Source organism: Phyllobates terribilis, unplaced genomic scaffold, assembly GCF_046119375.1.
Source record: "Phyllobates terribilis strain yellow unplaced genomic scaffold, ASM4611937v1 Scaffold_2__4_contigs__length_985480577, whole genome shotgun sequence".
NCBI classification, from domain to species: Eukaryota; Metazoa; Chordata; class Amphibia; order Anura; family Dendrobatidae; genus Phyllobates; species Phyllobates terribilis.
In genome coordinates, this window is record NW_027362762.1 from 702,767,136 (window position 1) to 702,790,013 (window position 22,878).

General features: G+C 41.5%; 1 protein-coding gene across 4 annotated transcripts in view; it reads left to right on the forward strand.

Moving 5' to 3' along the window:
* CSDE1 (cold shock domain containing E1) overlaps positions 1-22,878 on the forward strand; it is a 58,269-nt gene that overhangs the window by 15,935 nt on the left and 19,456 nt on the right. For 2 of the 4 annotated variants that reach the window (XM_073667129.1, XM_073667132.1), the window contains exons 2-7: positions 3,504-3,885; positions 12,730-12,889; positions 17,534-17,729; positions 18,001-18,110; positions 20,110-20,202; positions 20,575-20,672. In XM_073667129.1, coding sequence (XP_073523230.1) covers positions 12,764-12,889; positions 17,534-17,729; positions 18,001-18,110; positions 20,110-20,202; positions 20,575-20,672 — 623 coding nt within the window. In that variant the 5' untranslated portion in view covers positions 3,504-3,885; positions 12,730-12,763. Of the gene's footprint in view, positions 1-3,503; positions 3,886-12,729; positions 12,890-16,933; positions 17,063-17,533; positions 17,730-18,000; positions 18,111-20,109; positions 20,203-20,574; positions 20,673-22,878 lie in introns of all 4 variants that reach the window. The other 2 variants (XM_073667130.1, XM_073667131.1) reach the window with 2 other exon arrangements.

A 22,878-nucleotide genomic window follows, 5' to 3' on the forward strand; every position in this document is an offset into this window, starting at 1 on the left:
AATTTGACCCCTTTTATGATTTGGAATGTAAGAGGTAGCTAATACTTATTGATATTTTAGTCTATTGATATTGCCTTCCACCTTGCAAGTGCTTTGCACACCCCCATACTGAATGTAACCCCAGACCATGATCTTTCCACCACCAAATTTAACTGTTTTCTGGGTGTATTTTGGATCCATATGGGCTTCAGTAAGTCTCCTGCAGTATTTGCAGCAGCTGAGCTGTAATTTTACTGAAGATTCATCAGAGAAATCCACCTTCTGCCACTTTTCCAGCGTCCATCTGTTTAGCAGGCTGTGGGACTTTGCAAATGCCACACTGTTTTTTATTTGCCTTTTGATTAGTGCTGGCTTCTGGGCACTGATTCGACCATGGAGGCCATTTCGAGACAGAATCCTGCAAACTGTTCTAGCTGACACAGGGACTTGAGGTGACCAGGCCTGTTGGAGCTCTGCTGCAGTGGAAGAGGGGCTTGCTTTGGATTTTCTAACCAACAAACGTTCCTCCTGAGCAGTTGTCTTGCGGGGTTTGCCGGACCTGGGCTTGTCAAACACATCTCCAGTCTCTTCAAATCTTTTTTTAATTCTTTGTACTTGTCGTTGAGACACATTAAAGGTGCCAGCCACCTCTGCAGTGGATCTGGTCTTCAGCCTCTTGATAATCAAGGCTTTGGTCGCAGGGTGGATTTTTGGCATGTTGTCAGAGCTCAAGTTGCTGTTCAAGTGAAGGTCTGGGGTGGTGGGTTTCTTTTTTATACACACCCACTAATTAATCGATCGTTTACTGAGCACTGGTGAGGATGTAAACTAGGATTGGGTGCATTATATGACCAGGCGACAAACTTTTGTCTTGCCAAAATCTGACCATTCTGTGTTCATTAAATAATCAATATTTCAGCATTGATGCCAATTTATTTTCTTAACCTAAACCAAATTTGGGAGGGTTTCAGCTTTCAAAAGAGTAATTTATAAAACCAATGGATGAATTTAACGTCAGGTTATAAGCTTTTATTTACATAACATGGATAAGCGACATCACTTCTGTCAGGGAGTGTACAGTATGGCTGTTTATAGCAGAAATCATGGTCTCTTATGAAATCCAGCCACAGGCTGACTTTCATCGTGATAGTTATGAGGGTCTTCTGCAGACCATTGGCTGTCACAGCATTCCATCGGCGATCTAGCTAGCACGTTAGGTTTTTGACTAGCGTTTGGAATAATGAAGGTGTGGCTTTATATTCACATCACAGGGATTGTAAAAATTAAATACATAGTAACTTTACTTAAATTACAAGCTATACAGAGCACTTAATAGCCAAAACCAGACAGCGTTTTATATGGGGTCAATAAAAAAGAACAATCAGTTGTTTACGGTCTGTGATGTGTTTGGATCATGGTCCCTCACCTGGTGCCTATTCAGATGTTGATTTATTTAAAGGACTTGTCCACTTCTGCATAGCATAACCCCTGCTTAATCAATTCAGGGGTCCACAGAAGATGTAAAAAACTATGCTCTGTTCCGATGTTGCCAGCGGGTGGTGAGACATGGAGTCATGTGACCGCTGCAGCCAATACATTGTTTTTATCTATTGGGTTCTGAAATGATTAAAAGGGTTGTCCAGTACTTTTAAAAATATGCCAATGTGTTTTAATGATATTACCTCCCGCTGCTGTTTCTGCCTGTGAGCGGCGCTATCGGTGGCTGCTCAGAGGCAGCACGTGCCCCTCCGCTGACGTCACGCCAAGTGAGGCGTGACTCAGCGCTGGGGTCCTAGCGGTGGATGCTGGGTTGTGGGTGGGGTTATTCCCCTGCGTCACACCCGGCATCCACCGCGTGCTTTCCCAATGAATCGGGAGAGGTAGAGCGCACGGTGGATCCTGGGTGTGACGCGTGGGGTAACCCTGCCCACAACCCAGGAGCTACCGGTGGAACTCTGGAAGAGGGACCCTCGGCTGCAGCCAGGACTTGTCGTGACCTCAGCACCGGCTGTAGCCGGGGGTCACGTGCTGCCTGTGTGGCTGCCACCGATAGCGCCGCTCACAGGCAGAAACAGCATCCGGAGGTAATTAGAAAGAAGCTTCTATTTATCATTAAAACACATTGGCATATTTTTAAACGTATTGGACAACCCTTTTAAGCAGGATTTTTGTAGTGGACAACCACTTTAAGGTGGCCAGAGATTTTATCTACCCTCATAATAAATGTGACTTCATTACTAATGTATAGGCACGGTACTTAATGGCCTGTGCTCTGCTACTCCTTCGGGATTGGTGTCCTGTTCTGTGTCTAAAATGGTCTATGCATAGGAATGAGGAGCACTATGGAGTGAGAACCACGTGTCCCCCGCCTCCCACTGGTGCGGGGTGGACCCGCAGCCTTTAGGTGTTGAGAATATGCATTACAGGTATATAGTCGCATTTAACATCGGCGGTGGGAGGGTTTGTGGTTATTCAACTGAACACTGTGCTGCATTTGCTCACGTCCTGATTGTGGCTATGTTCACACATTGTATTTTTTCAGTGTTTCTTTGATGTGGTTTTATGCAAATTTTCAGCTGCGTTTTACAGGACCAGCAAACTGAGATTCCAGAAATCTCATGCACACATCATGGTTTTATTTGATCAGTATTTTGTGCTTTGCATGTTTTCTTGCAGAATAGAGCATGTCACTTCTTTTTTTCACCCATTGGAAGTAATGGGTTGTGAAAAAACGCAGGTGTCAGGACTTTCAGAGTTTTTTGTGCCCAAACCAGAATGAGATTTTTTTTTTTTTCACTCAACTTTATGTACATGCATAAAAGAGACAAAAGGACAGTGCAAAAAAGCAAGAAAAATCCTGAACAGACCTCCTGCCAAGAGATCAGGTTTTGCTTCAGAAAAAAAAACAATGTGTGAACATAGCCTTGAAATGTGAAGCCATGAGCAAGCACCATATTCTGTTTGCCAGTGACTGAGCTTTTTTTCCCTAGAAAAATATTTAGATTTGAGTATCCTCAGTGGTTGATACCATCTTTTCAGTTAGCCATTAAAAGGTACCAAATTGCAAGCTTTCGAGACTACTCAAGTCTCTTCATCAGGCATAGTATAACAAAATCTGAAGAGTCACATATTTATACACTGCAAGACACAGAAATCATGCAATAGATGAGACAAGTGATGTAAAGCAGAAGTATTACTATGAGAGAGACAGTTGTGGCCGTAAATATTTGAATAGTTCATAGATAAGGAGTGTGAAAGTTTCATTATCCGGTGATTGAGGTCTGGTCCAGGGTTGTGATGATCCCACAGGGGCACATACCTTAGTTGATGTCGAATGACATAAATCCATGCGACACATTCATTCCTGCTCTGAAGGTGTCAAAGGTCACTATGAGTTTATATTCCCAAACTTCTCTGTCTCTCTGAGATTTGAAATTACCTTTATTACCAGAAATTTCATGTCCGTGCTGCTGTGATCAGTTTTTTGCCCTGTAATTCATTTATAGTGCCGTCTTGTTTTTCAGTATGAAGTGTAACAGAACAGAAACTACCACCTGAAACTGCTGCTTCAAGTTCAGATCAGTCAAGGAACATCCGCCACAATAGTAACCTACAAGACCAAAGAAGAGAACTTGCGCTGAAGACACAACACTTGATCTGAAACAAGAAGTTTGTGCCTACTCAACAGCTACACAAGAGCACTTCCCAACGCTGCTATTAGTCTTTGTTTTATTCTCAGCGCCGCACTCTGCACTCGCATTGTGTGGCGGGAGTCGTCTTTCTTAGCTCAGTAGATCATTTTCTCACTATCTCTTTTTAAACTAGTAACCGACAACCTTCTGTACCATCTGCTGTCTACACAAACCGGTAATACTACTGAGTGCAATACCCGAATATCTTAGCAAGGTGGGTACTTTGTTATTGCTATTTGCATTAAAAATGTCCCTTTACTTGCAGTTTGTGGTTAACTTCAATTTTTTTTTTTTTTTTTTTTTTTGTGATAACTTCAGTAACTGCCTTCAATCCTCATTCAGATATCCATGTAACACTGCTCGTGTACTTACGGTGGTGCATGGATGGGACTGGCTGTGGATCTACTGACCCAAACCCGACCGCCTCCTATATTCCCGTGACCAGGCCATGCATCATTGTCCATACACAGATGTCTGAATGAGGCTTAAGCTCGGGTTGCTCCTCTTTGCAGTTGTCCTCAATTTTCTGTGTGCTATCCTCAAAGACTACATTGCTGGTTTCTCTCTTGGTAACCCAAAAATTTACTTGGGATTCCTGAACCCCAATTTCAGATTATACTTTTTTTTTTTTTTTTTTCTTTTATTCCTGCTTAGAAGTTTCAAGATTGACAGACAAAGATGGAACATTAAAAATTTTCATAACCAAAAAAAAGTAAATCAAGTTCTTTAATAACATTTTAATAACTTAGAAGACTTATTCTGGTCAGTAACAAAATTTGGATATTTGCAAGATTTTCCTAAAATCTCCAAATTATGAAGGGTCATTTAGTCCATATGCTCTGTAGACTATAATAATGGGAGTCCATCAACTTCTTATCCATTAGTCGAAATGGAGAGTAGTTCAATAATAACATCTATAGGGGACTTTAACCCCTCATTTCACATGGTTGGACAGGGATTTGGTTTGCCTCAGTCTGCCCTAATAATGTGATTAAAGCTTGTCTGGTGTCAGAAACCCATAGCAGTCAGCAGGTCTGCTTACATTTTGAAAAAGGAGTTTTCTTAACTTCGATACTGCTTTTAAGTTGTGGCTGAATGTCTAGATGCCATTATCTTTACTACTTAACAGTCATTCGGTTATGTACAGTTGGGAATGTATTTGATACATTGCTGATTTTGCAAGTTTTCCCACCTACAAAGAATGGAGAGGTCTATAATTTTTATTATAGGTACACTTCACCTGTGAGACAGAATCTAAAAATAAAAACCAGAAAATCACATTGTATGATTTTTACATAATTAATTTGCATTTTATTTAATGAAATGAGTATTTGATACAATAGAAAAACAGAACTTAATGTTTGGTACAGAAATCTTTGTTTGCAATTACAGACGTCAAACGTTTCCTGTAGTTCTTGACCAAGTTTGCACACACTGCAGCAGGGATTTTGGCCCACTCCACCATACAGATCTTCTCCAGATCTTTCAGGTTTTGGGCTGTTGCCGGGCAACATTGATCTTCAGCTCCCTCCAAAGATTTTCTATTTGGCTCAGGTCTGCAGACTGGCTAGGCCACTCCAGGATCTTGAAATGCTTCTTATGGAGCCACTCCTTAGTTGCCCTGGCTGTGTGTTTCGGGTCATTGTCATGCTGGTAGATTTATCCACGACCCATCTTCAATGCTCTTACTGAGGGAAGGAGGTTGTTGGCCAAAATCTCACGATACATGACCCCATCCATCCTCCCTTCAATATGGTGCAGTCGCCGTGTCCCTTTTGCAGAAAAACACCCCCAAAGTACGATATTTCCCCAACCATGCCTCATGGTTGGGACGGTGTTCTTGGGGTTGCACTCATCCTTCTTCCTCCAAACACGGCGAGTGGCATTTATGTCAAAAAGTTCTATTTTGGGCTCATTTGACCACATGACCTTCTCCCATGCCTCCTCTGGATCCATCCAGATGGTCATTGGCGAACTTCAAATGGGCCTGGACTTGTGCTGGCGTGAGCAGGGGGACCTTGTGTGCCCTGCAGGATTTTAATCCATGACTGTGTTGTGTGTTACTAACGGTAATGTTTGAGACTGTGGTCCCAGCTCTCTTCAGCTCATTGACCAGGTCCTCCTGTGTAGTTCTGGGCTGATTCCTGATATCTCTCAGAATCATCCTTACCCCACGATGCTAGATCCTGCATGGAGAGCCAGACCAAGGAAGATTGACAGTCATCTTGTGTGTCTTCCGTTTTCTTTGGTGGTTGGAAGGTGATCAGATACTTAATTTGCATTTTATTGCATGAAATATGTAAAAATCATACAATGTGATTTTTCTGGATTTTTTGTTAGTCTGTGTCTCAGTTGAAGTGTACCTATGATAAAAATTACAGACCTCTACATTCAGGTGGGAAAACTTGCAAAATCAGCAGTGTATCAAATACTTATTTTCCCCACTGTAGATTTCTTGCGCTCACTATAGCTCGATATCTGTACTGATTGGTGCATAAATACATATGCACATATGGAGATAAAGATGTCAGACCACAAATGGTGCAGAATTGGTCTGATTTCTGCACAGCAAATTCATGGCAACTTGCCGTACAACACGTGTAGATGTGGTTCTCAACTAGACGTAGCTGAAACATGAGCACACTCGCTGTGTTTTGAAGAAGCTGCTGACTTTTACCTTTTGCAATGCATGGGATGAGGTCTACACATTGTTTTTCCTTTCAGTGTAAAATTCACCATAAAAACAAAGCCCCAAACCATGGGTGGGCTCTACCTATCTATTATATGGGTGCTGAGAATTTAGCATGGTGTTATACTAAAGGAATGTTTTGAAGGGAGGAAAAGGCACAGTAAGGTAAATCTGACACAGGAGGGTTAACGCCATTAACCCAAGAGAGGCACAAAAAATGAAAGCAGCACTCCAAAAAAAAAAAAAAGGAAATCTCGGAAGCGTATCTACAGAGTTTTTGTAGCAGAAACTGAGAAAAAACTCTCCAATTCCTCCTAACCTTGGAGTTTCCACTCCAAAAGCTCATCAAAAAGAATGAAAGTTGTGTGCGACTCTGCGCCTCTCCAGAAATCTTACTCTCATCAAGGAACGCCACCTCCGTTTGTCATGAATTTGACGAGTGGGGGTTGCCGGGGTAGTTGCCACATCACTAAATTTTAGCGCAGCCTCGCTTTGCTCCTAAATTTGCTCCGACTGGTACAGAAAGGAGAGGGCCCTGTCCCTCTGGGCTTACAGTCTACAGAAATGGCTATAGAGGAGCTGGAGTTTTGCTGTCTCTCAATTTGTGCTTGGATGCAATGAATTTACACTAGAAAATTATTTTTTGTTGTTGCTATAACTGGGTGGCTAATATCCAGATCAGCCAATTTTGCCTAAGCGATCATTGGCCATGTAGCAAAAAAAAATTGGCAAGGTTGAGAACGCCCTTAAGGAGTTAATAGATAGGTCTTCCCTTGTTTATAGAACCCATTGGGGGAGATGGCCTTAAAGAAAGTCTTAGGCTGGGTCATCCAGAATGTGTATTACCTACACCTACTATTGCTTTGAACCAGAACCCTCTAGTAGTGCTGTATAGGTAATTAACACGATCATTATCTCCTACAAATGACAGCATGTTATCCACTTATCTTTGTGAGACTTCTTAACCTCTTCATAGGGAACCTTTTTTTATAAGCTATATTGTCCATAAATCACCTTTATAGAGTTATACTGGATGATGACTGTAAAGATGTAGCTTTGGAACATTAAAGAAGCACTCCTCCTCCCATCAAAGTTTTTTTTATTCTCAATATATTGCAATTATCATATTATATAGCACTGTGTACTTACAACTGCTTATTTTGTCTTTCTACCCAGCTATATCTTCTCTTTTCTCTGCTCTACTAGAAACAGGCAATCTCTTGTCCCTGCATTTATCGGCACCTGCCCCCCGCCCACCAGGGGCTTTTGTAATGACTTGTGACTCATACAGGGAAGATTGACCTCCTGTTTCTACATAGAGCTTAGAAGGATTCAGCTAGTCTGTCTTTAATCGTGTGATGTCATACACCTAATGGGGGGGGATAGCTTGCTGTTTAGAAAGGCAAAATGAGCAATTGTAAGTACACAGTGCTATATAATATGATTGCAATATATTAAGATGATAAACCTTTTGATAAGTGCTTCTTTAAATAATAAGAAAGATACTTAGAAAGCGTTAAAGAACATCTATCAATAGAATCAACCCTCCTAAGCCGCAGGTCATAGGAAGCTGAATAAAATGATACCTTGATATCTGCGATCCGATGTCTTATTCCAGAGAAATCCACGTTTTCTTATATATATAAATGATCTCTTCCAGGCTTTAGGGAGATTGCTGCCTTGAAGATAATGTCTCCAGAGTTGCTTATACATGAAGGGGAAGTTACCAGTGTGAGACAAGTAACTAACACACAACAGGAGAAATTATCTTCTTGCAAACACATTTTTTTTTTTTGCGGCTGTCTGAGCACTGCTATATTACAGCCCTGTCTGCCTGTGAGATGGAAGCTGAAGCTGAGCGGAACCTGCAGATGTGTCCGGTATTATCACACAGCTCTGCCGTGAGATCAGGAGAGCGGCCATTACACATCACACTGGTAACTCCTCTTCATGTAAAACAAGCTCTAGGCAGTTATCTTCCAGGCAGCGTCCTCCCCAGAGCCTGGAGGAGGCATACAGGTAGGACTTTTTTCACCAGGCTATTAATAGTTTAGCTAGGTGAGGTGACAGATTCCCTTTCAGGGCTGGTGCTGATATCTGAGGCATTGTAGTCCTGGCACTACAGTCCAGCTCCAGTGGCATCCAGTGTATACGCAGTGACTCCAGGTGCGTTGGCCACAGTCCTTGCATGTGCTGAACGCTATTACAATTCCAGGCCTGAAAGACTGCAGAACAGACCAAGAACACCCCCTTCACTCTTTCTAGATGAAGGCATTGTGCAGGAACGCGAGCCTGTGCTCTTGCCATTGCAGCAGGAGAGGTCATCTATGGGCATGTGCAATACGTATATCTCTGTTGGGTTTTCTTTACACTGCCCCATACTGTCCTATGTGGTATTACATGCAGTCATGTGATGCACATTTGTGATGCTCTCTCCTGCTGTGCATGTTGCCTTTTAACCTGCTATGTCCACCTCCTGGACCTGTACATTTTTTAACAATACCAATTTAAATTTCTCTACTTTGAGGCTTATAGCATTTCTTTGTGTCTGATGTGCCCTTTTGTCTTTTTATTTGCCTCACATCTAGTCCTTAAAGAGGCTGTCCGCTACTTTCACTTTGTCCTATCCTTCTAAGGATAGGCCATTAAAGTCTGATCACCCAGCACCCCCACCGATCAGCTGTTATATCGGCGGCTGCCGGCTGAAAGTACTCATGTGGAGCTGCTCCGTTCACTTTTAGCGGCCAGGGCTTGGTACTGCACATCCACCTCCTATTCAAATCCATAGGAGGCGGATATGCAGTACCCTGCGGTGGCCACTACAAGTAGACTGAGTAGCCCGGGAAGTGAGTACATACAGCCAACGGCCGCCAACAACAGCTGATAAGTGGGGGTGCCAGGTGTCGGACTCCAGCTGATGAGACATTGATGACCTATCTTAAGGATAGGCCATCAGTGTAAAAGTAGTGGACAACCTCTTAAAATATATGCCCTTCGTACTAGTCACATGACCGTACATACACGCATTCCTTTGTGTGGACAATAAGGTTTTTTCAGTGAGGTTTTTGGATTTACTCTTTCCAAGCAGTGTGCTCTACTTTATTATCTTGTTTTCTTAATTTATGCTATAGAGGGAGTTAAAGGGGTATTCCCATCGCCAAGATCCTATCCCAATATGTAGTAGGTATAATACTATTAGCAAATACCTCTAATTAGAAATGTAGTATAGTCTTTCTGATTCGCTATGTCTTTCCTCATGTGCAGGCATTGCAGGACCTTAGGTATCCATGGTTACGTCCACTGATAGTCAGTTAGTTAGCTGCTAGTGGTCGTAACCGTGGATACTGAAGATCCTTCAATGCCTGAACATGAGGTAAGTGACATAGCGAATCCGAAGAATTATACTAACTTCTAATTGTAGTATACAACCCTATATACAAATATCCCATACACATGAAAAAAAAATCCACCACATACTCTCCTTGTCCCCGTTCCCCTGGCTCTGTGCAGTGCACAGCTGACACGACAAAATGACGTCATTGCGTCAGCTGTCTCACGCTGATTGGTGGAAAAAGGGGCTGGCGGCCTCCTCCTTTGCCAGTGTATTCACTGCTGTCTGCATCCATAGGATGCGGTTAGTGGTGACGGTGGGAGGAGGAGGGCATTGTGCGACCCATGGGCCACTGCTTTTCGATCCGCAGGCTGAACTGAGAGCCAAATTGCCAGATATGAGCCACACTTTGCCAAGGTCTGCTTTACATAATTCCCCTCCACTTTTGTGCTGGTCTTTGGCCCCTCACTATTTGATTGTGGTGTAATTCTTACATGGACAGTGTCCCTTAAAGTACCCACTGTGCATGACACCTTTTACTGATCAATTTAAAAATTTAATTTTTGCCAGGGGTTGTAGAAGCAATGGAATCACCGGGCTCGGAGGATGTTCATTCAGTTGTTTATTGTTGAAAAAAAGCAGATCACAGACAGACATGGCACAAAACTAAAGTTATTTCAAATGGCAACTTTAGGGTAAGAAATCAATATTAAAAATGTGGTACTCAGTAAGGGTAATTTTTTTCAGACCAAGCAGAGGGAAAAAATTATGGAATCACTCAATTCTGAGGAAAAAATTATGGAATCATGAAAAACAAACACATAAAAGAAAACCCCAATACATCACTAGTATTTTGTTGCACCACCTCTGGCTTTAATAACAGCTTGCAGTCTCTGAAGCATGAACTTAATGAGTGACAAACAGTACTCTTCATCAAACTGGCTCCAACTTTCTCTGATTGCTGTTGCCAGATCAGCTTTGCAGGTTGGAGACTTGTCATGGATCATTTTCTTCAACTTCCACCAAAGATTTTCAATTGGATTGAGATCTGGACTATTTGCAGGCCATGACATTGACCTTATGTGTCTTCTTTCAAGGAATGTTTTCAGTTTTTGCTCTTTGGCAGGATGCATTATCATCTTGAAAAATGATGTCATCATCCCCAAACATCCTTTCAATTGATGGGATAAGAAAACTGTCCAAAATATCAATGTAAACTTGGGCATTTATTGAAGATGTAATGACAGCCATCTCCCCAGTGCCTTTACCGGACATTCAGCCCCATATCATCAATGACTGTGGAAATTTGCATGTTCTCTTCATGCAGTCATCTTTATAAATCTCATTGGAACGGCACTAAACAAAAGTTCCAGCATCATCACCTTGCCCAATGCAGATTCGCGATTCATCAATGAATATGACTTTCATCCAGTCATCCACAGTCCACGATTGCTTTTCCTTAGTCCATTGTAACCTTGTTTTTTTTTCTGTTCAGGTGTTAATGATGGCTTTTGTTTAGCTTTTCTGTATGTAAATCCCATTTCCTTTAAGCGGTTTCTTACAGTTCGGTCACAGATATTGACTCCAGTTTCCTCCCATTCGTTCCTCATTTTTGTTGTGCATTTCCTGTTTTGGAGACATATTGCTTTAAGTTTCCGGTCTTAACGCTTTGACGTCTTCCTTGGTCTACCAGTATGTTTGCCTTTAACAACCTTCCCATGTTGTTTGTATTTGGTCCAGAGTTTAGACAGCTGACTGTAAACAACCAACATCTTTTGCAACATTGCGTGATGATTTACCTTCTTTTAAGAGTTTGATAATCCTCTCCTGTTGGAGCCATGATTCATGTCAGTCCACTTGGTGCAACAGCTCTCCAAGGTGTAATCACTCCTTTTTAGATGCAGACTAACGAGCAGATCTAATTTGATGCAGGTGTTAGTTTTGGAAATGAAAATTTACAGGGTGATTCCATAATTTTTTTTCCCCTCTGCTTGGTCTGAAAAAAACTACTCTTACTGAGTACCACATTTTTAATCTTGATTTCTTTTAGTGTTTCTTAAAGCCCTAAAGTTGCCATTTGAAATGACTTTAGTTTTGTGCCATGTCTGTGATCTGCTTTTTTTCAACAATATTAAACAACTGAATGAACATCCTCCGAGCCCGGTGATTCCATAATTTTTTTGCCAGGGGTTTGTTCACCTCTCCATTCCTGAGAGATTCGCACCCCACCCAACCCCTTCCCTGTTTATAAATGTAGTCTTGTTGGCCGACTGGGCGTAGTCTCAAAGGAGACTCCAATAGAGAAGAGCCGAGGATCAATCCCATTTGGCTAGCGACTATATTTGCATACACTGAAGAGGATGCATGGGTCAAGACTGCAGAGGCGCAGGAGCAAAGAAACCCCCTCCAGATTCAGAAAAGCTGACCACCCGCTTGCAATGGGAATCGTGACAGTATGTATATCACATGCTGTTGCGATTCTGCAGACATTTGTCCCGAGCCTGGACAACCCGTGAAGGCATCACATAATGTATTCGGTGTAACTTGACTTTCTGCTTCCTATTTAACATACGTGTCTGATATTTGTCAGAGGAGAAATGATTGACGTGTTCTAGTATTGTGCCACTCCTTCCAGGTGCATGTAATGACAAGTTATGTGGAAAGTTTCCCAGTGTTTGATTCTTTCCATTTGAGAGTGAATTTAAAGTAATTTTCCAAGATGGCCTAGATGAGGGCTGCTCGCCTGGCTCCCTTCAGTGTGTTCACTCCACGCCATGTAAGGCATGTGCTGTCACTGGAGAATTCTTCTTAAGAGAACTTTGTAAATGTTTTATCCTTTTCTGTCTTGTGTTTTTGCTGTCAGTCAACCTGCATCCTTCCATAACCTAAATCAATGATTTTCCATGAATTGCTGTCCATCGTAGTCTAGACCTAACCTGTTTTCACCTCCTAGGGCTGGCATCTTGCAATGAGCTGTTTCCCATTTACAGCCTCACTGGAATTGATAAGGTTGTCTTGTTTGATTTTGTTATATGCAGCATTGTAAAATTAAGTTGAAACAGGAGTAGGAATATGGCAAGCACCTGGAAAGAATTTGTTGAATTTTCCATGCCGTCTTCTCCCCCCACTGCATACGTTAGTGCCAACCTGGGCAATGCATCTCCAGTCGGACTGACTTTATCACCTTATGGCCGATCAGTAAGTTTTTTTTTTTTTTTTTTTTTCACCAGTTCTAATGATTAACCACTCGCTGTAGCCCATATAGATTTGGGGCACATGCCTTTCACAGTGGCTTTTTAATCCCCTGCCCATCTCTTCATTTGTTTCCCATCGTATTCATTTTTTTCTTTTTCCGTTCTGTATTCTGCTTGTGTTTTTAGTTAATTTGATAATCCCCCCACGTAGTATTTTTAGTGAAAAACCTTTTTTACTAATTTTAATTTCCAATCATTACTCCTTCAAATCCTGTCACATGCGTATGTTAATTTTATTTTATTTTTTTCCTTCAAAATGTAGCTTGTGACTGCATATATTGTGTAGAATATTTGCTCATGTAGCCGCCTCAGAGGGCATATACTTTGAACGATGTACACTGTTGATCTTGCCTTTAGATTGTAACAAATTAGTGGTGGACTTAGCAGTCGAGGCTTCTAGGATATGACCAAACAGAGCAGGCTTGAAGTGGCCAGTAGCTAATAATCTGAAAACCAATCACAGAATTTCTTAGGCTATGTTCACACTAGACGTTTTTTCAGCTTTTTTTTTTCTGCAGCAAAACCTGCTCTCTTGGCGGGAAAGAAGCGGTGTCAAATACGCAGGTTTTTGTGTATTTTTGCGGTGGTTTTGGTGCATTTTTCACGATCCCAAAGTTCAGCTTTGCTTTCAGCACAAAAGCATGAACACTGGTCACCAATGTGAGACATATGTGATACAATTGTAATTCTGGTTAATATGGTAACAGTGGGATAGCTGAATTGTTCAGGAATAGTTTACCTATGACATTGGCAGTGCATTGAGTTTGTATGGCACTATATACTTTCACACTTTGGTCAGCCATTGAGTTGTGCAATTTCACACCTCTGTGGGCCAGGAGTATTGTTCAATCTGACACCTAGCCAATGTTTATTGTGCACGCATCACTAATTTAATTAAACTGCACTAATCCAAACTGCCATCTCCAGTGACCCAGATAAGATGGTAAACTTGGGGAAATCACAAGAATAAATGGGTTTCACGTACTTCTGTACTTGCTTTTTTGCACTAAAATTGCAGCAAAATGTTCATACTAGGCTATTTTTCAGCATTTTTTGCACCACCCATTGTGTTGAATGGGTGAAAAATGCTGAAGCGACATTCATTCTTTATTGTGCAAAAAGAACATGCAAAGCACAAAATACTGAGGATACTAAAACCAAGCTGTGTGCGTGAGATTTCTGAAATCTCAGACTTTAGTACTGTAAAACGCAGCTGAAAATTTGCATTTAAAAAAAATAAATCAAAAACCGCCTAGTGTGAACATAGCCTTAAAGGGATTGTCCACTACAGCCACTTCTTAAATGAACTAGTCCTTGTGAAATCTAGCAGTAAGACGCTCTCCTCCTGCACAGTTCTGGTGATGACTCACGTGACAGCGCTAATGCAGAAGATCTGTTATTTCTTATTTTACAAGTGAGACACTTTTATTTAAAAAGGGGTTGGTTACTGTGGTTTTTGCTCTTTGTCCTTGCCCTTTTCCTGTGGCATACCCTATAGCAGAGGCCTCATTCAGATGGTCATAATGTGGGCATTACAAATGTGCACGCCATAGCATCTGCATCCCAGAATAATAAGCAGATGTGGATTGAAGTCATGCCTTATAAGATGCTTCACTTTTACAAGCCAGTTCTTAGAAATGTTGTTTTGGGCCACATACGTGCTGTACCTTCCCCCGGCCATATGGGTGGAAAGGGCCCATGAAAAACGTGTTCATTTTTATCATACAATGAAGGCACTAAAAATCAAGATTGGTGTTCGTTTTTTTTTACCAATTTCACCGGATTTAGATTTTTTTTTTTTTGCCTCCTGTTTTCCAGTGTTATTCAAAAGGATAACTTGTCCCGTAAGAAAGCAAGCCCTCATACAGGAAAAATGTATGGCTCTTTAGAGGAAGGGGAGGAAAAAATGAAAATGCAAATACGAACTGGCTGTCGGGAAGGGGTTAAAGTTTACTGTTCATGTTGTTTCTCCTTCAAATTTGGACAATTTCGGACTGTGTAGGGACACCCACCACCTCAAACCCCCCTTTTTTTGTCAATTTTATTTCTACATTTCCCTGGGAAATAACCTAGTAATGGCACAATGCTGATCTCTGAAATGATCCAGCGTTCTTCTATTATGGGTCACACATGACTTTTTTTTTTTTTCTTCATTCCAATCCTATTAATATATTAGGAAGCAGTTTGCTAGTGATAGAGGTCTGAATCACCAGCTCTAGAGTGAGCTTTGACCACTCGGGTCTTCTGTTGCTCTGCGGTGAGGTCGGGTGACGGCCGTCACTGTATAATTTACTGTAAATATTGCTTCATCAGTGTATACACTACTTGTTTGCTTTCATTTGAGTATACTTCATTGAGTACACTTCTTTACTATTTTCTGAATTTGCTTGCTGCCACTGAATAAGTGTTAGAACATTGCCAAGAAACAGGGTTGTGCTGCCCCCACATTTGTAGTTATGGATATGGTGCCTTTTGCCTGGCACCATTACTGCTCTAGTGTAAGGATAGTCTCTCCAGAACTTTATCTTGGTGTTTTTCCTTTAAATTGTTTTTGGCCCCAAAGTTTTAAAGTGATTATCCACATCTTTCTCTTTTTTTGAAACTATTGTTTTAATTATTATTTCATCAATCAATAATACACAAAAGAAGCAACTTTTGTAATATCTTATCAGAGAAATCTGCTTCTTTCTCCTCCTAGATTGATCTTCCCTTGATTTCATCGGTAAAATCTTTCTCTAGTGAATACAGATTTTCCCATTGAGATTGGACCTGACAGTTGGTGCTTGTAAAATTCTAGGAAGGAGAAGCTAGAAGCAGATGGACATTCTTTATGAGCACCTGCTGTCATCTCCTATCTCTGTAATGGTAAAATCTGTAGTAGATGTAGGCACGTTTTACCCGTGAATTGAAAAGGAAGCCGATTTTCTCTAATGAGATCTATTGCAAAGTTGCATTAAAACGATAGTTACTATTTTAAATGCATGTATTTCTGGCTAAAAAAAAAAAAATCACTTTTGTTATTGGGCTTCATTAAAAACTTTGCGGTGTTTGCGTTCTATAGCCTTTTGTGTTGTCCTGCCTATTGTGGGCTGCAGAATGGGTTAAATGAGAATCCATCAGTGAATGCATTCTGACAACCCAATTCACTTATGAACAAATCAAAGTTGAATGCCGCGGCACATAAAGCCCGTAAAAAGCCAAATTGTGCTATATAGATAGATAGATAGATAGATAGATCTCTCCATACACCATGCTTTTTGGACTATAACACACACCTAGGTTTAAGAGGAGGAAAATAGAAAAAAGCAAAAAATGTGGTCATGATGCCCTGTTAATGGTGAGGGAGTCTGCTGCTGACTGGTATAGGGGTAATGTCCCCCAATTCTGTTAATATCCCCCATCCTGGTATATATGGCCCCCTCATCCCTTTTCCTGGTATGCGTGGCACCCCCTGATCACCATGACGCTGCACACAAAAAAAATGAACCATTATACTCCCCTCCTCTCTGATCCAGCCCTGTGTCATGCTCTGCTGCCGACGGGGATCTCGCTGTGTGAGCCGTGCATGACGTCACTGCCATGTGCCCTCACACTGTGATATGCTGTGTGGGAATAGTCACTGCTCCCCACGCCGGGACTGTGTGCGTGGGGAGCAGTGACTATTCACTCTCCTTAATAGCACGCACACTGTACCCACAGCGCAGCTCCTGCTGCCGCTCTGCGGTCTGTGTGCCCGCTATTAGGGAGAGTGAATATTCACTACAACCCACTCCCATGAAGGAAAAAAGTGCGTCTTATAGGCCGAAAAATTCAGTGTGTCTATCATTATATTTTTTTTACAAAACTGAATTGTAAAAATGATTTTTAGTCCAAAATATATGCATTTAGATTAAAAAAAATTTAAAAAAAAGTTCACAGATGTGGACAACCCCTATAACATCTCAAGTTAGTACGTCTTCTGATTTTTCCGTGTAATTGTTTATCTTAGCTGTATGTGATGGAGAAGCTCTATACTGTATCAGAGTCTCTTGCACCATCTGCCACACTCCCCATAAGTCCTACTTCCACCTCAAGTGGGCCTAGAAAGCAGAAGAGGACCCCACTGTATCAGAGATCTGTAAGTCGGGGCCCGCCGCATGAGCATTTTCCAGCACACGGTCGTCATTAACCCACTAAATACAATATTCTGGCTTCTGTGAGACTAAGGTTTGACCAGTTCTGGCGATGTCTTGGCGGTTTAGACACTTGACCTTGTTGCATGTGTGGCTTTGATGTGCCTATACCAGATCTACTTTGGCAAGTGTTCTCCATTTTTGTCTGACCAGCTTAATCTATACTATAAAGGCTATTTTAATTTTGACCCAACAGGGAGAACTATGTTAACTTTTTTTTGTTCTTTAACTGCAGTCCTTCATTCACATCATGTTTTTTCATGTTTCTGTTTTTAATGTCGCTTCTTAATTTCCGCATTTTATTTTGTCAAAGTGATTGTCTTTTTTTGTTTTAATTTATTATCTAACATGTTGCCTTAAATCAAATATTTAATTTTTCAGTGTCATTTAAGCTAATAATGTCTGTTTTATATTAGATGAGCTTTGACCCCAACCTTCTCCACAACAATGGACACAATGGGTACCCCAACGGTACTTCCGTACTGCGTGAAACGGGCATGATTGAGAAACTGCTAACATCTTATGGATTCATACAGTGTTCTGAACGTCAAGCTAGACTATTCTTCCACTGCTCACAATACAACGGAAACCTGCAAGAGCTTAAAGTGGGAGGTAACTACTGAGCTTTGTCTACGTCCCATTCCCACCCCTCTTATGAATCCGAAACCCCTTTGCTCTATATTAGTAAGGTAGCTCCATGTTGCCCCCTCCTTACCCGCTCCTTACATCAATGACCACCTGGGCTTTCAGCTGTTTGCAGTGATCAGCAGCTTATTTTTGTATTGGTGTAATATTATTACTTACATTTTACCTGTATTTCTAAAATTGGAGGACTTTCAATCTATTGTTTTCACGACCTTGATAAAATGCTATGTTTCTGCAGATGATGTGGAGTTTGAAGTGTCCTCAGACAGGCGGACCGGTAAACCTATTGCGGTTAAATTGCTAAAGATCAAAACTGAAATTATGCCAGAAGAAAGAATTAATGGAAATGTGAGTGTTTTATACCAGAATACGGAATTGCCTTAGTTTACGGTCTCACAATGCTGCATTATGAGCGAGCCATCCTACCTGCGATAACGGAAAAATGCAAGCGTTTTCATAGTAAAGCCTCGGGTCACTGCTGACTGTGCTTGATTACCTCCGCAGGTCGGCGTGGCTTTAAGCAGAGTCCAGAAGCTCATCGTGGGCCCCTTACACTTTTCTACCATGTCTAAACGTGGCAATATGTGAAGCTTGTTAGCAAAATTGGCTAAAATTCTCAGGGCGAAAAATCTATCGCTCGTTTGGGATTTTATCAGGGCTATGGAGTTGGTAAGCCAAACCGACTCCTCAATTTCCCTGACTCCACAGCACTGCCTCACTACTGAGCATGTACATAAAGCTCTGCACAGATTCATCTCACTGCCTCACTACTGAGCATGTACATAAAGTGCAGTACAGATTCATCTCACTACTGAGCGTGTACATAAAGTGCAGCACAGATCATCTCACTGCCTCACTACTGAGCGTGTACATAAAGTGCAGCACAGATTCATCTCACTACTGAGCGTGTACATAAAGTGCAGCACAAATTCATCTCGCTACTGAGCGTGTACATAAAGCGCAGCATAGATTCATCTCACTACTGAGCGTGTACATAAAGCGCAGCATAGATAAACCTCACTGCCTCACTACTGAGCATGTACATAAAGTGCAGCACAGATTCATCTCACTGCCTCACTACTGAGCATGTACATAAAGTGCAGCACAGATTCATCTCACTACTGAGCATGTACATAAAGTGCAGCACAGATTCATCTCACTACTGAGCATGTACATAAAGTGCAGCACAGATCATCTCACTGCCTCACTACTGAGCATGTACATAAAGTGCAGCACAGATTCATCTCACTACTGAGCATGTACATAAAGTGCAGCACAGATTCATCTCACTGCCTCACTACTGAGCATGTACATAAAGTGCAGCACAGATTCATCTCACTGCCTCACTACTGAGCATGTACATGAAGTGCAGCACAGATTCATCTCACTGCCTCACTACTGAGCGAGTACATAAAGTACAGCACAGATTCATCTCACTACTGAGCGAGTATATAAAGTGCAGCACAGATTCATCTCACTACTGAGCGAGTATATAAAGTGCAGCACAGATTCATCTCACTACTGAGCGTGTACATGAAGTGCAGCACAGATTCATCTCACTGCCTCACTACTGAGCATGTACATAAAGTGCAGCACAGATTCATCTCACTGCCTCACTACTGAGCATGTACATGAAGTGCAGCACAGATTCATCTCACTGCCTCACTACTGAGCGAGTACATAAAGTACAGCACAGATTCATCTCACTACTGAGCGAGTATATAAAGTGCAGCACAGATTCATCTCACTACTGAGCATGTACATAAAGTGCAGCACAGATTCATCTCACTACTGAGCATGTACATAAAGTGCAGCACAGATTCATCTCACTGCCTCACTACTGAGCGTGTACATAAAGTGCAGCACAGATTCATCTCACTACTGAGCGTGTACATGAAGTGCAGCACAGATTCATCTCCACTAAAAGCCTAGGTCCTTGGCAAAGGAACAAAACAGACATTTATAGGATATTTCCCAAATTCTTATGACCATATTTACAGCACATTCTGCATTGTACTAATGAACCCAATCTACAATATATTTTTGGAGTCTGCCCATTTTATACCAACCCCACCAAAATGGACTCCCAACTCCACAGCCCTGGATTTTATAATCTGCAGCATGTGTTTTTTTTTGTTTTGTTTTGTTTTTTTTGTTCTTTAGCAAAGTATGAATGTCTAACATAACTTGAAAAGAAGAAAAAAAAAATGCACAGCTTGGTCTTACACCAAATGTTTCAAATCTTCTTTTGTAGCTTTTACTTTGCTTTTTTGGGGAGGGGATGTGCAGTTCTGTTGTGGAACCAATAAACATGTTTTTGAAATACTTTCCTTTTGTATCTTAACAGGTCGTCTGTGCAGTGCCTCATAATTTGGAAAGCAAATCCCCTGCTGCCCCAGGCCAGAGTCCCTCAGGGAGTGTATGCTATGAGCGTAATGGAGTAAGTCCTGTGTTTGAGAACCATTTGTGTGCAACGTTGCAGCACCACACATTATCGCTCGCAGCGGTTCATTTATCTAAACCGAGGCAAATCATTGTATCCATTGTGGGGGGGAGCACTGTGTCTGCGTTCTGTTATGGCCAGGCTTCTCCAGCGACCTAATAGTCCATTGTTGGGGGAGCACTGTGTCTGTGCCTGAGATTGTCACCCACCCAGTGAGCTAAATTTAAATTTTTTACTTCTCCATTGTGAAGAGGGTGGGGTGAGGGGTCCTGTCTGTAAAATGGCTCCAATCAGGTGAGGAGACGTGCTTTTTATGTTCACCTCCTCTCATGTGATGTAAAGCTGACTTGTTTTTTCTCTCCAATTCAGGAAGTATTTTATTTAACCTATACCCTAGAAGATGTGGATGGTAATATTCAGCTTGAAACTGGAGACAAAATTAATTTTATTATTGAAACTAACAAACAGTAAGTCACCACCTGGCTTTTTTGTTTTCCCAACATTCATTTAACCGGTTCAGGACCGCCCACTGTACATAAACGTTGGCGCTGCCTGGGCTCTGTGCAGCGCCGACGTTTAAAAACGGTGGGTGGTCCTGCAAGCGCTGCGGTTCCGGTGCAGAGCGATAGCTCTGACAGGGGACATCATCGGGACCTGATTGGATCAGGTCCCAATGATGTTAACCCTTTGCTATCTTCTATATCCCGCGATCTATAGTGATCGCGGCATATAGATGATAGTGAGAGGAGAGGGGGTCGTCCACTTACCTCTCCGACGGCCCCCTGATATCTTCCAGGACCTGCTGTTGTTATGGCAGCTGGAGGTCACATGACCGCCTCCAGATCTGCCATATATGGTGTCCTGCTGAGCTCAGCCTGCAGCTGAGTCCAACAGGAGACACTGAAACAGTCAACAAAGATCTCATCCAATGTAATACATGTCTATTACATTGCATGAGATCAGTGATTAGAAAAATAAAAATTAATGTCCCATACAGGGACTAAGTAAAAATGTAAAAAGTTTTCAAACTGTTAAAAAAAAAAAAAAAAAATCACAAAATAAATAAAATATGAAACCAATAAATCCGTATATTTATGCAAAAACAGAAAAAGTACACATATTTGGTATCGCCGCGTCCGAAACAACCCGATCTATAAAACTGTCACACTAACTCCTTCTGTGCACATATATAAAAATAAATAAAAGTGGAGCAAAGAATTATGCTTTTTAATCATATCGCCAAACAAAAAGTGGAAAAAAATGCGATCAAAAAGCAAAATGGAAATAAAAATGTTACCGATGAAAACGTCATCTTGTTCCGCAAAAAAAAAAATCCATACAGCTCCATCAGCCGAAAAATAAAAAAGCGATGCAAAAAAATTTTTTCTATAAAATTGTTTTATTGTGTAAAAGCGCCAAAGCATAAAAAAATATACAGTAAGTGTAGTATCGCTGTAAACGTACTGACCCGAAGAATAACGCTGCCTGATCACTTTTACCACACGCAGAACGGCATAAAAAAAAACTCAAACAATTCCTGAATTGTTGTTTTTGTTAATTTTACCTCCCAAAAAACTGAATAGAAAGCGATCAAAAAATGTCACGTACCAATAAAAAATGTCAACTCATCCTGCAAAAAACAAGCAGTCACATAACTGTCGGCTGAAATATGGAAAAATTATAGCTCTCAAAATATGGCGATGCAAAAACTAGATTTTGCAAAAAAAAAAAAAAGTCTTATTGTGTGACAGCTGTCAGTCATAAAAACCCGATATAAATCTGGTATCTCTGTAATTGCACCGACCCGAAGAATAAAGTAATCTCATCACTTATACCGCACGAGGAACGGCGTAAAAAAGAAATAAAACCAATTCTTCACCTGCTACTGATTTGTTTATTATGTCTCCCAAAGATCGCAGTAAGGCTCTGCTCACATTTATCCTGCGCTCTGCGCTGAGCACTTACACCAGAGTTTCCGTGTAAATCTCTGAAATACGTGATTCAGACTTAACCCACGGCAGAACATTGTCTGTAATGAGGCAGATAGAGGCCACTGTGGATGCCCTCTGGCCTGTGATCCCACAGTGTCAGTTTTTTTAGACGTGCATAAAAGTGCGGTTGGCCACAGTTTTGTGCACTTCTGAAAAAAAGGACACCGCTAAACAGAGGCCAGACGGAGTTCAGAATAACTCTGCTGCCGCATTACAGTGAATGGATCCCGCAGGGGTTTCATCTGAATTACATCACTTGGAAATTTAGATGGAAACCCCGATGTAAGTGCTCAGCCTAGAGCGCCGGATAAATGTTACGTAAAATGTTCCCAATAAAAGCTTCAACTCAGTCCTCAAAAAAAGCTAGTCTCCACTCAGGTCCGTCATCTGTTAAAAATATAAGGGACTTCCAAGTTACTGGTAGCAGAAAGGCTCTGGAAAAGTGAAATGGCCCTTGCCCCCCAAAAGAAATTCAGAAAATTTTGTGCTTCCAAATCCAAATGCCTATTCTACAATAGTTTGTTCTCCGATTGTCAAATAGCACTCCGTCCCTCCCAGATCTCGCCGTATGGCTGAGTGGTACGATACAGCCACATATGGGGTATTGCCACTTTTAGAAGAAATTGTGTGACACATTTCGGCACCATTTTTACCCATTGCCCTGTGTGAAAATGTAAAATCT